This window comes from Oncorhynchus gorbuscha, linkage group LG15 (assembly GCF_021184085.1).
Source record: "Oncorhynchus gorbuscha isolate QuinsamMale2020 ecotype Even-year linkage group LG15, OgorEven_v1.0, whole genome shotgun sequence".
Lineage (NCBI taxonomy): Eukaryota > Metazoa > Chordata > Actinopteri > Salmoniformes > Salmonidae > Oncorhynchus > Oncorhynchus gorbuscha.
Genome location: NC_060187.1, coordinates 78,056,176 through 78,071,057, shown reverse-complemented (window position 1 = coordinate 78,071,057; position 14,882 = coordinate 78,056,176). Strand labels below are relative to the sequence as shown.

At 41.7% G+C, this 14,882-nt stretch overlaps 1 protein-coding gene across 4 annotated transcripts in view; it reads right to left on the bottom strand.

Moving 5' to 3' along the window:
* Positions 1–8,350, bottom strand: part of LOC123996379 — a 34,356-nt gene extending 26,006 nt beyond the window's left edge. For all 4 annotated transcript variants that reach the window (XM_046299763.1, XM_046299764.1, XM_046299765.1 and 1 more), the window contains exon 1: positions 8,209–8,350. In XM_046299763.1, coding sequence (XP_046155719.1) covers positions 8,209–8,236 — 28 coding nt within the window. In that variant the 5' untranslated portion in view covers positions 8,237–8,350. The remainder of the gene's footprint in view (positions 1–8,208) is intronic.
* Between the last annotated feature and the right edge of the window lie 6,532 nt (positions 8,351–14,882).

Sequence of the window (14,882 nt, the reverse complement as noted above, 5' to 3'; positions counted from 1 at the left end):
AACTACAGCAACCTGTTATGTGTTTCATTCAAATAATGACACGTTCTGACCTTTATTTCCTTTGTTTTGTATTTATTTAGTATGGTCAGGGCATGAGATGGGTGGGCAGTCTGTTTGTTTTCTATGTTTTGGGGTATTTCTATGTTTCGGCCTAGTATGGTTCTCAATCAGAGGCAGGTGTCATTAGTTGTCTCTGATTGAGAATCATACTTAGGTAGCCTGGGTTTCACTGTGTGTTGGTGGGTGATTGTTCCTGTCTCTGTGTTTTGCACCAGATAGGGCTGTTTTTGGTTTTCCACGTTTATTGTTTTGTAGTGTTCGTGTTTATCTTTTTTTTATGAAACATGAATCAATATAACCACGCTGCGTTTTGGTCCTCTACTTCACCACAGGAATACCGTTACAAATAAGTTAGGTTTTCTAAAGTAAAATGGTATAAAATGACCTGGGAATTGAATCTGGACGCAGTTCGGTATAGAGAATTTGGGCTGAAAATGTACAAAAAACAGGTGAAAAAACAGGTGAAAATGTAAAAAGTATTTCAAATAAAGACACTTTTTGCCAAAAACGAAACATATTAGTCAAATTGACAGTTGATTTTTGCAGATGCATCATGGTTTTGTAACTCAATTTGCTGCAGACATTTTAAAACTGCTTTCAAATCCCACAGGCACTCAGACTGCATTATTAGAATTAGATTATAGTGCCTATTGAGCCCTCCTTCAGCGACATGTCAGCAGCAATACACTATGCCCACCCTGCAGAGAGAGTCTGCCTACAGGTCACGTGCACACGCACACACATGTAGACACACACCAGACAGTCAGCTGGTGGAGCCTTCCTTATGCACCAGTTGACATCACATCTGTTTACTCGTTTCCTCAACATCAGCCCAGGTAATGCACTGTACATTATGTGGCTGTATAATCACTATGGTTTTACACTGAGTATACAAAACTTTAGGATTACATAGACTGACCAGGTTAAAGCTATGATTCCTTATTGATGTCACCTGTTAAATCTACTTCCATCAGTGTAGATGAAGGGGCGGAGACAGGTTAAAGAAGGATTTTTAAGGCTTGAGACAATTGAGACATGGATTGTGCATGCATGCCATTCAGACGGTGAATGGACAAGACAAAAGATTGTGCTTTTGAACGGGGTATGGTAGTACGTGCCAGGTGCACCGGTTTGAGTATGTCAAGAACCTCAGCGCTGCTGGGGTAACCCATGTGAAATGGCTAGTTAGTTAGCAGGGTGCGCGCTAATAGCGTTTCAATCGGTGACATCACTCACTCTGAGACCTTGAAGTAGCTGTTTCCCATGCCAGGCCGTGGCTTTTGTGGAGCAATAGGTAACGAAGCTTGGAGTATATCAGTTGTTGATGTGTGCAGAGGGTCCCTGGTTCGAGCCCAGGTAGGGGTGAGGAGAGGGACGGAAGCAATACTGTTACATTGGGTTTTTCACACTCGACAGTTTCCCATGTCATCAAGAATGGTCCACCACCAAAAAGACATCCTGCTGACTTGACACAACTGTGGGAAGCATTGGAGTCAACATGGGCCAGCATCGATGTGAAATGCTTTGACACCTTGTAGAGTCCATGACCCGACAAATTGAGGCTGTTCTGAAGGGAAAAAGGGTGCAACATAATATGTTCTTAATGTGTTGTACACTCAGTGTATATAATCACTGTAAAAGATGTGCATGTGTAATAACCATGGTTTTAAATGAGGAGATAGTACAGTATGGTGTTAGGTACAGGAATAAAAAACACTGGTGGTACAGTATAGTGATGTGGTATAGGTATCAACACCACTGGTGGTACAGAATAGTGATGTGGTATAATGTAGGTATCAACACCACTGGTGGTACAGAATAGTGATGTGGTATAATGTAGGTATCAACACCACTGGTGGTACAGAATAGTGATGTGATAAACTGTAGGTATCAACACCACTGGTGTTACAGTATAGTGATGTGGTAAACTGTAGGTATCAACACCACTGGTGTTACAGTATAGTGATATGGTATAGATATCAACACCGCTGGTGGTACAGTATAGTGATGTGGTATAATTTAGGAATCAACACCACTGGTGGTACAGAATAGTGATGTGGTAAACTGTAGGTATCAACACCACTGGTGTTACAGTATAGTGATATGGTATAGATATCAACACAGATGGTGGTACAGTATAGTGATGTGGTAAACTGTAGGTATCAACACCACTGGTGTTACAGTATAGTGATATGGTATAGATATCAACACCGCTGGTGGTACAGTATAGTGATGTGGTATAATTTAGGAATCAACACCACTGGTGGTACAGAATAGTGATGTGGTAAACTGTAGGTATCAACACCACTGGTGTTACAGTATAGTGATGTGGTATAGATATCAACACCGATGGTGGTACAGTATAGTGATGTGGTAAACTGTAGGTATCAACACCACTGGTGTTACAGTATAGTGATGTGGTATAGATATCAACACCGATGGTGGTACAGTATAGTGATGTGGTGTAGATATCAACACCGATGGTGGTACAGTATAGTGATGTGGTGTAGATATCAACACCGATGGTGGTACAGTATAGTGATATGGTATAGATATCAACACAGATGGTGGTACAGTATAGTGATGTGGTAAACTGTAGGTATCAACACCACTGGTGTTACAGTATAGTGATGTGGTATAGATATCAACACCGATGGTGGTACAGTATAGTGATATGGTATAGATATCAACACCGATGGTGGTACAGTATAGTGATGTGGTATAGATATCAACACCGATGGTGGTACAGTATAGTGATGTGGTATAGATATCAACACCGATGGTGGTACAGTATAGTGATGTGGTAAACTGTAGGAATCAACACCACTGGTGGTACAGAATAGTGATGTGGTAAACTGTAGGTATCAACACCACTGGTGTTACAGTATAGTGATGTGGTATAGATATCAACACCGATGGTGGTACAGTATAGTGATGTGGTGTAGGAATCAACACCACTGGTGGTACAGAATACTGATGTGGTAAACTGTAGGTATCAACACCGATGGTGGTACAGTATAGTGATGTGGTAAACTGTAGGTATCAACACCGATGGTGGTACAGTATAGTGATGTGGTAAACTGTAGGTATCAACACCGATGGTGGTACAGTATAGTGATGTGGTAAACTGTAGGTATCAACACCGATGGTGGTACAGTATAGTGATGTGGTAAACTGTAGGTATCAACACCGATGGTGGTACAGTATAGTGATGTGGTAAACTGTAGGTATCAACACCGATGGTGGTACAGTATAGTGATGTGGTAAACTGTAGGTATCAACACCACTGGTGGTACAGTATAGTGATGTGGTATAGATATCAACACCACTGGTGGTACAGAATAGTGATGTGGTATAGGAATCAACACCACTGGTGGTACAGAATAGTGATGTGGTATAATGTAGGTATCAACACCACTGGTGGTACAGAATAGTGATGTGGTAAACTGTAGGTATCAACACCACCGGTGTTAAGAGTATAGTGATGTGGTATAGGAATCAACACCACTGGTAGCACGTAGTGATGTGGTATAGGAAATCAACACCACTGGTGGTACAGTATAGTGATGTGGTATAATGTAGGTATCAACACCACTGGTGTTAAGAGTATAGTGATGTGGTATAGATATCAACACCGATGGTGGTACAGTATAGTGATGTGGTTTAATGGAGGAATCAACACCACTGGTGGTATAGTATAGTGATGTGGTATAATATAGGAATCAACACCACTGGTGGTACAGTATAGTGATGTGGTATAATATAGGAATCAACACCACTGGTGGTACAGTATAGTGATGTGGTATAATATAGGAATCAACACCACTGGTGGTACAGCATGATGATTTGGTATACTTTACGAATCAACACCTCTAGTGGTACAGAATAGTCAATCAGTTAGCAGGCTATTTATCAGGTGCTTACTAAAAACTGACATTGCATATGTAACCAATGTGAAATGGCTAGCTAGTTAGCGGGGAGCGCACTAATAGCGTTTCAAACTGTGACGTCACTCGCTCTGAGACCTTGAAGTAGTTGTTCCCCTTGCTCTACAAGTACCCCGGCTTTTGTGGAGCGATGGGTAACGATGCTTCGAGGGTGGCTGTTGTCGATGTGCAGAGGGTCCCTGGTTCGAGCCCAGGTAGGCGTGAGGAGAGGGTCCCTGGTTCGAGCCCAGGTAGGGGTGAGGAGAGGGTCCCTGGTTCGAGCCCAGGTAGGGGCGAGGAGAGGGACGGAAGCTATACCATTACACATACAGACCTGCATGAGCCTTGCTCTCTGGTCTTACTCCAGTATGTAGATACTCTGGTCTTACTCCAGTATGTAGATACTCTGGTCTTACTCCAGTGTGTAGATGCTCTGTCTTACTCCAGTATGTAGATACTCTGTCTTACTCCAGTGTGTAGATATTGTATTCCTCTGCCTCCTCCTGTTGAGCTGTGGTTGGCAGGGAGGACTGCAGCTGGGGAAGCTGATCAATACTGGACACTAAACCCCTTCTCACCCAGGACAAACACTGTTGCCACACCCAGGCAGGCAGACCTACACACCACGCTGCTCTCTCCAGCTCTTTACACTGCAGTATCAGCAGCACACACTCACTTCTTCACTAAATCAAGTGTTAAACAACAGCTTAGAAGAACCCTAGTCTAAATTTAGTCACCATGGTGGTCAAAATCATAGGACAGAAACATTGCCATGGTTACAACATGCTTGACATTTAAGAATGATTCTGTTTTTCACATTTCCTGACATTTAATCATTGTAAAAAAAAATCCCTGTTTAAGGTAATTTAGGATCCCCACTTTATTTTAAGAATGTGAAATGTCAGAATAATAGTAGAGAGAATGATTTATTTCAGCTTTTATTTCTTTCATCAAATTCCCAGTGGGTCAGAAGTTTACATTGACTCAATTAGTATTTGGTAGCATTGCTCCCCACAATAATTTGGGTGAATTTTGACCCATTCCTCCTGACAGAGCTAGTGTAACTGAGTCAGGTTTGTAGGCCTCCTTGCTTGAACACAGTTTCAGTTCTGCCCACAAATTTTCTAAAGGATTGAGGTCAGGGCTTTGTGATGGCCACTCCAATACCTTGACTTTCTTGTCCATAAGCCATTTTCCCACAACTTTGGAATGTCTTGAGATGTTGCACCAATATATCCACATCATTTTCCGACCTCATGATGCCATCTATTTTGTGAAGTGCACCAGTCCCTCCTGCAGCAAAGCACCCCCACAACGTGCTTCACGGTTGGGATGGTGTTCTTCAGCTTGCAAGCATCCCCCTTTTTCCTCCAAACATAACGATAGTCATTATGGCCAAACAGTTCTATTTTTGTTTCATCAGACCAGAGGATATTTCTCCAAAAAGCACGATCTTTGTCCCCATGTGCAGTTGCAAACCCTAGTCTGGCTTTTTTTATGGCGGTTTTGGAGCAGTGGCTTCTTCCTTGCTGAGCAGCCTTTCAGGTTATGTCGATATAGGACTCGTTATACTGTGGATATAGATACTTTTGTACCTGTTTCCTCCAGGATCTACACAAGGTCCTTTGATGTTGTTCTGGGATTGATTTGCACTTTTCGCACCAAAGTACGTTCATTTCTAGGAGACAGAACACGTCTCCTTCCTGAGCGGTATGATGGCTGCGTGGTCCCATGGTGTTTATACTTGTGTACTATTGTTTGTACAGATGAATGTGGTACCTTCAGGTGTTAGGAAATTGCTCCCATGGATGAACCAGACTTGTGGAGGTCTACAATTATTTTCTGAGGTCTTGGCTGATTTCTTTTGATTTTCCCATGATGTCAAGCAAAGAGGCATTGAGTTTGAAGCTAGGCCTTGAAATACATCCATAGATACACCTTCAATTGAGTCAAATGATATCAATTAGCATATAAGAAATATCTAAAGACATGAAATCCTTTTCTGGAAGTTTCCAAGCTGTTTAAAGGCACAGTCAACTTAGTGTATGTAAACGTCTGACTCACTGGAGTTGTGATACAGTGAATTAGAAGTGAAATAATCTGTCTGTAAACAATTGTTTGAAAAATTATTTCTGTCATGCACAAAGTAGATGTCCTAACCGACTTGCCAAACTATAGTTTGTTAACAAGACATTTGTGGAGTGATTGAAAAACGAGTTTTAATGACTCCAACCTAAATGTATGTCAACTTCCGACTTCAACTGTATATCCATGGAGATACAATTCAATCACTTGTTAATAATCAAATTTCTAATTCTATGTGTTAGCGCTAGTTTAACACAGTTATCACGTCATCACTATTCACCTCACACCCGCTGCCAGCTGGTTTACATTCTAGACATCAACTCATTCTACAATGTCTTTCATCCTTTGGATACTTCATGTGTTGTTATCTCTAGTTTGCAGTTATTTCTAAAGGGGGGGGGGGCACCTCACTCACCCACCACCATGTCACATTGCTGACCTCAATACCACAGCTGGGGTCAATTCCATTTCAGTTCAGGCAGTTGAAATAAGGATAATAGTGGGCAGCTTTAAATTTGTTCACTGGATTTCAAGTAATTTCCTGTTGAATTTAAATGGAATTGATCCCATCCTTGTTCACCTCTAACCTACCTGTGTCCTTCAGCCATTTAAAACTACTAGGTACTGTACCTCAGTGTTGAGAAAGACTACTACAATACTAATATCACTTCAAGTAAATAGCCTCCAGTATGTCTAGAGGTTTTTGCTTAAAGGGAAAATCCACTCAAAAACAACATTTTGCTATTCTTTTCAGTAGTCCACTGTTGATACAGAGTTTTCAAGCGATTGGACTTTCAAGAAGCAACGTGTCACCGGCCACACCATCATGCTGTACTGAGTGTTCATGAATCATTATGTATTGAACGTTCGTTTGTGATTGTACAAAGTGGATGACAAATATTTCACAATGCACTTCATGTAAGTACTTTAGGCCTATATTTAAATCCAATGTAAACCCGATGTACACATTTTGCACACAGAACAGACCAATGCAGTCATCATCTATAGACTACTGGGACGTCCTCCTCTGTTTTTCTGTAGCATATCACAATCCACTTGTTGTTGATGTTTCCTATTGAAGATGCTACTGTACACATGAATCATTTCATATTCTCATTCTGTACATACATTCTATGATTTCTGAGGTGTGTTTACCTTTAATCGTATGCATTATTATTTACTACCTCGCCACCCCACCCCACCCTGACTCCTCAGCAGTCCTGACGTTGATTTACCTAAAGTGTCACAGATGGGTATTGTCCAGGACAATCCCAACCTGAATAGCCCTCCATGCAATCCCATACACTCTTTCCCTCGCGTATTCCCCTCCCCCTCCCCCTCTCCATCTCAACCCCTCCCTCCATCTCCCCTCCTCTTTGCCTGCAATACAATTCAGCATGTCTTCTCTCTCTCTGTCTGCCTCTCTCCCTCCAGCCCACCTCATCTCTCTTTCTCTCTCTCTGCCTGCCTCTCTCCCTCCAGCCCACCTCATCTCTCTTTCTCTCTCAATATTTATACACATAATACTACACTACACAGTAGAATATTCCCCTCTTTCTTCCCTCTCCTCTTGCTTCATCTATCTCTCCCTCTCTGTGAATAGCAACTGTCATAGCATTTTCAATCTGTCTCCCCCGTCTCCCCCGTCTCCTCCTCTTCATCCTTCTCTCTTTCCCTCCCACACACACATATACTCTGCCAGGCATCATCCTGAATCAAGGCAGGAGAAGAGGGTGGGATGGAGGGGGGGGGGAGAATGCACACACTCAGCAGCACATTTTAACACATATTGTCCCTGACATCTTGGCCAAACGTGAATTGTCAAGCCCCATATAAACAGTGACGTGGTTACCATCCACCCCCTTCTTCATCCCGCGGTCCTCACAGCCTATTCACACGCACACACACACACACACACACACACACACACACACACACACACACACACACACACACACACACACACACACACACACACACACACACACACACACACACACACACACACACACACACACACACACACACACACACTGTACGTAACAGCAGCAAGCAGGACCCCTGTCCCCTCACCCAAGCCCCAGCCCCCAGCCCCAACCACAGCCCCCAGCCATAAGGGAAGAATAGCAGGTCTTACTGAGTCTCCGTGAGCCGATGCATCCCATGGTGTATTCACAAAGGCCCTGGATACAAGCAAGGAAGCGTTACCCTGACACCATGCATTCTCTCTCTCTATCTCACGCTTCTCTCTCTTGCTCGCTTCGCTCTCACTCGCTGTCCTGCACACAGTCTCTCCCTCCCTCTCTGGCTCTCTCTTCTGCGCTTGCTCGCTCAGTCTCTCTCCCTCTCTCTTTACCAGTGCAGTGAGGGTCTTATACGATCCCGTTAGTAAGTTAGTATGACTGAGAGAGACAGCTTTTAGTAAAAAATTGAGGAGTGATATCATTATTATTACTACGGCTACTACTATTGCTATAACTATAACTTGTATTATTACTATTATTATCATCAACATGTTGACATTGTTAACATTATTATTACCATAATCGTATTATATCTGTGTTATATCTGTAGTGAAATCCTAGAGATATGGTAATTGGGAAATCAGGCTAATAGGAAAGGGAAGCATCATATTATTGACAGGCAGTACTCTTGTCCATTAGCCTGTGAAGGGCAGTGTGTTGAATGCTGTGGCTTGTAGCCATACCATTAGAGGTTCAATAGCAGGGGACTGAGTGGTGGGCTTTGTCATTGTTGTCATTGTTGTGGATATAACTGCACTGCTGTAATATTGGAGCTGTAAAACGGGGTTCTCTCTCTGTCTCCCTCTCCTGTGCACGAGCTGCCTAACAACGCACTGCAGCGGTTTCCCAGCCCCTCTACCCATCCTTCTCTCCCCCTCTCTCTGTCACACTCACACTCTCAAATAACACACACACACACACACACACACACACACACACACACACACACACACACACACACACACACACACACACACACACACACACACACACACACACACACACACACACACACACACACACACACACAAACACCACGCACACACACACACACACACAAACACCACGCACACGCACACCACACACACACACACCACACACACACACCACATACACACACCACGCACACACACACACACACACACACACCAACACACCACGCACACACACACACACACCACACACACACACACACACACACACCCCCACACACACACACACACACACACCACACATACACACACACACACACACACACACACACACACACACACACACACACACACACACACACAAACACACACTCACACAACACACACATACACACGCACACACATACACATGCACACACACACACACACACACAGAGAATCATGACAAAACACAGGAGGGTATTCCTTCAGCATCAAAGCTCTCCAAAGCCTTTGCTCTGTGTCATCCCTCTCTCCATCGATCCTATTCTCTGTCATCTCTCTCTCTCATCTCCCTCCTTCTCTCTCTTGATTTAGCTCTCTCTGTATTCTCTCCATGTATTCTCTCTCCCTCCCCCTCTCTGTTTTCCCTCCCTCTCCTCCTCTTACCATCCCTCTCTCTCTCACTCTTCCCCTCCCCTCATAAATATGGGTTGTATTTACAATGGTGTTTGTTCTTCACTGGTTGCCCTTTTCTTGTGGCAACAGGACACAAATATTGCTGCTGTGATGGCACACTGTGGAATTCCACCCAGTAGATATGGGAGTTTATCAAAAATCTAATTTTGAAATTATTTTTGGATCTGTGTAATCAGAGAGTAATATGTGTCTCTAATATTGTCATACATTTGGCAGGAGGTTAGGAAGTGCAGCTCAGTTTCCACCTCATTTTATGAGCAGTGTGCACATAGCCTGTCTTCTCTTGAGAGCCAGGTCTGCCTATGGCAGCCTTTCTCAATAGCAAGGCTATGCTCACTGAATCTGTACATAGTCAAAGATTTCCTTAAGTTTGGGTCAGTCACAGTGGTCAGGTATTCTACCACTGTGTACTCTCTGTTTAGGGCCAAATAGCATTCTAGTTTGCTCTGTTTTTTTGTTAATTCTTTCCAGTGTCAAGTAATTATATTTGGTTGGATCAAATTGTGTTGCTGTCTTGGGGCTCTGTGGGGTCTGTTTGCTTAGGGGACTCTTCTCCAGGTTCATCTCTCTGTAGGTGATGGCTTTGTTATGGAAGGTTTGGGAATCGCTTCCTTTTAGGTGATTGTAGAATTGAATGGCTCTTTTCTGGATTTTGATAATTAGCGGGTATCAGCCTAATTCTGCCCTGCATGCATTATTTGGTGTTTTACGTTGAACACAGAGGATATTTTATCAAAATGCTGCATGCAGAGTCTCAATTGGTTGTTTGTCACATATTGTGAATTCTTGGTTCATGAGCGGACCCCAGACCTCACAACGAAAAAGGGCAAAGGGTTCTATAACTGATTCAAATATTTTTAGCCAGATCCTAATTGGTATGTCGAATTTTATGTTCCTTTTGATGGCACAGAAGGCCCTTCTTGCCTTGTCTCTCAGCTCGTTTGCAGCTTTGTGGAAGTTAGGTGTGGCACTGATGTTTAGGCCGAGGTATGTATAGTTTTTTGTGTGCTCTAGGGCAATGGTGTCTAGATGGAATTTGTATTTGTGGTCCTGGCAAATTGACCTTTTTTGGAACAGCATTATTCTTGTCTTACTGAGATTTACTGGGCTCCCAAGTGGCACAGCAGTCTAAAGCACTGCATCTCAGTGCTAGAGGCATCACTACAGACCTGGTTTGATTCCAGGCTGCATCACAACTGGCCGTGATTGGGAGTCCCGCACAATTGGCCCAGCTTCGTCCGGGTTAGGGTTTGGCCGGGGTAGGCCATCATTGTAAATGAAAAATTGTTCTTAGCTGACTTGTTAAACATTGTTTTCACTGAGGAATTGTATGAGTCTGCTGTTAATGATAATGCAGATGATTTTCCCAAGGTTGCTGTTGACGCATATCCCATGGCAGTTATTGAGGTCAAATTTGTGTCCACTTTTGTGGATTGGGGTGGTCAGGCCTTGGTTCCAAATATTGGGGAAGATTGCCAGAGCTAAGGATGATGTTAAAGAGTTTGAGCATTGCCAATTATAATTTGTTGTCTGTATATTTATTTGGTGCTGAAGTTCATTCAATGTTATTGGAGAATCCAGTGTGTTCCGGGAGACTTTAATAGTTGATTCTAAGATTTGTATTTGATAATGTATATGTTCTTTGTTATACGTCCAAATAGATTGGAGAAGTGTTTTATCCATACATCTCCATTATGGATAGATAACTCTTTGTGCTGTTGTTTGTTATAGAGCCAATAAGATGGGAGAAGTGTTTTATCCATACATCTCCATTATGGATAGATAACTCTTTGTGTTGTTGTTTGTTATAGAGCCAATAAGATGGGAGAAGTGGTTTATCCAGACATCTCCATTATGGATAGATAACTCTTTGTGTTGTTGTTTGTTATAGAGCCAATAAGATGGGAGAAGTGTTTTATCCAGACATCTCCATTATGGATAGATAACTCTGTGTTGTTGTTTGTTATAGAGCCAATAAGATGGGAGAAGTGGTTTATCCAGACATCTCCATTATGGATAGATAACTCTTTGTGTTGTTGTTTGTTATAGAGCCAATAAGATGGGAGAAGTGGTTTCTCCAGACATCTCCATTATGGATAGATAACTCTTTGTGTTGTTGTTTGTTATACGTCCAAATAGATTGGAGAAGTGTTTTATCCAGACATCTCCATTTTAGATAGATAACTCTTTGTGTTGTTGTTTGTTATAGAGCCAATAAGATGGGAGAAGTGGTTTCTCCAGACATCTCCATTATGGATAGATAACTCTTTGTGTTGTTGTTTGTTATAGAGCCAATAAGATGGGAGAAGTGTTTTATCCAGACATCTCCATTATGGATAGATAACTCTTTGTGTTGTTGTTTGTTATAGCAATAAGATGGGAGAAGTGGTTTCTCCAGACATCTCCATTATGGATAGATAACTCTTTGTGTTGTTGTTTGTTATAGAGCCAATAAGATGGGAGAAGTGTTTTATCCAGACATCTCCATTATGGATAGATAACTCTTTGTGTTGTTGTTTGTTTTAGAGCCAATAAGATGGGAGAAGTGTTTTATCCAGACATCTCCATTATGGATAGATAACTCTTTGTGTTGTTGTTTGTTATAGAGCCAATAAGATGGGAGAAGTGTTTTATCCAGACATCTCCATTATGGATAGATAACTCTTTGTGTTGTTGTTTGTTATAGAGCCAATAAGATGGGAGAAGTGGTTTATCCAGACATCTCCATTATGGATAGATAACTCTTTGTGTTGTTGTTTGTTATAGAGCCAATAAGATGGGAGAAGTGGTTTCTCCAGACATCTCCATTATGGATAGATAACTCTTTGTGTTGTTGTTTGTTATAGAGCCAATAAGATGGGAGAAGTGGTTTCTCCAGACATCTCCATTATGGATAGATAACTCTTTGTGTTGTTGTTTGTTATAGAGCCAATAAGATGGGAGAAGTGGTTTCTCCTTACATCTCCATTATGGATAGATAACTCTTTGTGTTGTTGTTTGTTATAGAGCCAATAAGATGGGAGAAGTGGTTTCTCCAGACATCTCCATCTTAGATAGATAACTCTTTGTGTTGTTGTTTGTTATAGAGCCGATAAGATGGGAGAAGTGTTTTATCCAGACATCTCCATTATGGGTAGATAGCTCTTTGTGTTGTTGTTTGTTATAGAGCCAATAAGATGGGAGAAGTGTTTTATCCAGACATCTCCATTATGGGTAGATAACTCTTTGTGTTGTTGTTTTGTCATGTATTGTCATATATTGTCATGTCTTGTCCCTGTGCTTTCTCTTCTATTCGTTTCCCCCTGCTGGTCTTATTAGGTTTCTTTCCCTCTCTCTATCCCTCTCTCTCTCTATCGTTCCGTTCCTGCTCCCAGCTGTTCCTCATTCTCCTAACGACCTTGTTTACTCTTTCACACCTGTCCCCTATTTTGCCCTCTGATTAAGTCTCTATTTCTCTCTCTGTTTCTGCTTCTGTCCTTGTCGGATCCTTGTTTGCTGTGCTGTGTTCTTGTTCCGTCCTGTCGTGTTTTGCCTTCATCAGATGCTGCGTGTGAGCAGGTGTCTCTGTCAGCTACGGCCCGCGCCTACCCGAAGGGACCTGCAGTCTGTGGCCGCTTATCCTGCTATTCCCCGTTTGGACATTTCCTGTTAAGGATTCAGGATTATGTTATTTTCTGTTTGGACTTAAATAAACTCAGTTTCTGTTAAGTCGCTTTTGGGTCCTCACTCACCTGCATAACATGTTTGTTATAGAGCCAATAAGATGGGAGAAGTGTTTTCTCCAGACATCTCCATTATGGATAGATAGCTCTTTGTGTTGTTGTTTGTTATAGAGCTAATAAGATGGGAGAAGTGGTTTATCCAGACATCTCCATTATGGATAGATAACTCTTTGTGTTGTTGTTTGTTATAGAGCCAATACGATGGGAGAAGTGGTTTCTCCAGACATCTCCATTATGGATAGATAACTCTTTGTGTTGTTGTTTGTTATAGAGCCAATAAGATGGGAGAAGTGGTTTCTCCAGACATCTCCATCTTAGATAGATAACTCTTTGTGTTGTTGTTTGTTATAGAGCCGATAAGATGGGAGAAGTGTTTTCTCCATACATTTCCATTTTAGATAGATAACACTTTGTGTTGTTGTTTGTTATAGAGCCAATAAGATGGGAGAAGTGTTTTATCCAGACATCTCCATTATGGATAGATAGCTCTTTGTGTTGTTGTTTGTTATAGAGCCAATAAGATGGGAGAAGTGTTTTATCCAGACATCTCCATTATGGATAGATAACTCTTTGTGTTGTTGTTTGTTATAGAGCCAATAAGATGGGAGAAGTGTTTTATCCAGACATCTCCATTATGGATAGATAACTCTTTGTGTTGTTGTTTGTTATAGAGCCAATAAGATGGGAGAAGTGGTTTATCCAGACATCTCCATTATGGATAGATGGCTCTTTGTGTTGTTGTTTGTTATAGAGCCAATACGATGGGAGAAGTGTTTTATCCAGACATCTCCATTATGGATAGATAACTCTTTGTGTTGTTGTTTGTTATAGAGCCAATAAGATGGGAGAAGTGGTTTCTCCAGACATCTCCATCTTAGATAGATAACTCTTTGTGTTGTTGTTTGTTATAGAGCTGATAAGATGGGAGAAGTGTTTTCTCCATACATTTCCATTTCAGATAGATAACACTTTGTGTTGTTGTTTGTTATAGAGCCAATAAGATGGGAGAAGTGTTTTCTCCAGACATCTCCATTATGGATAGATAGCTCTTTGTGTTGTTGTTTGTTATAGAGCCAATAAGATGGGAGAAGTGTTTTATCCAGACATCTCCATTATGGATAGATAACTCTTTGTGTTGTTGTTTGTTATAGAGCCAATAAGATGGGAGAAGTGGTTTATCCAGACATCTCCATTATGGATAGATGGCTCATTGTGTTGTTGTTTGTTATAGAGCCAATAAGATGGGAGAAGTGTTTTATCCATACATCTCCATTATGGATAGATAACTCTTTGTGTTGTTATTTGTTATAGAGCCAATAAGATGGGAGAAGTGGTTTCTCCAGACATCTCCATTATGGATAGATAACTCTTTGTGTTGTTGTTTGTTATAGAGCCAATAAGATGGGAGAAGTGTTTTATCCAGACATCTGCATTATGGATAGATAACTCTTTGTG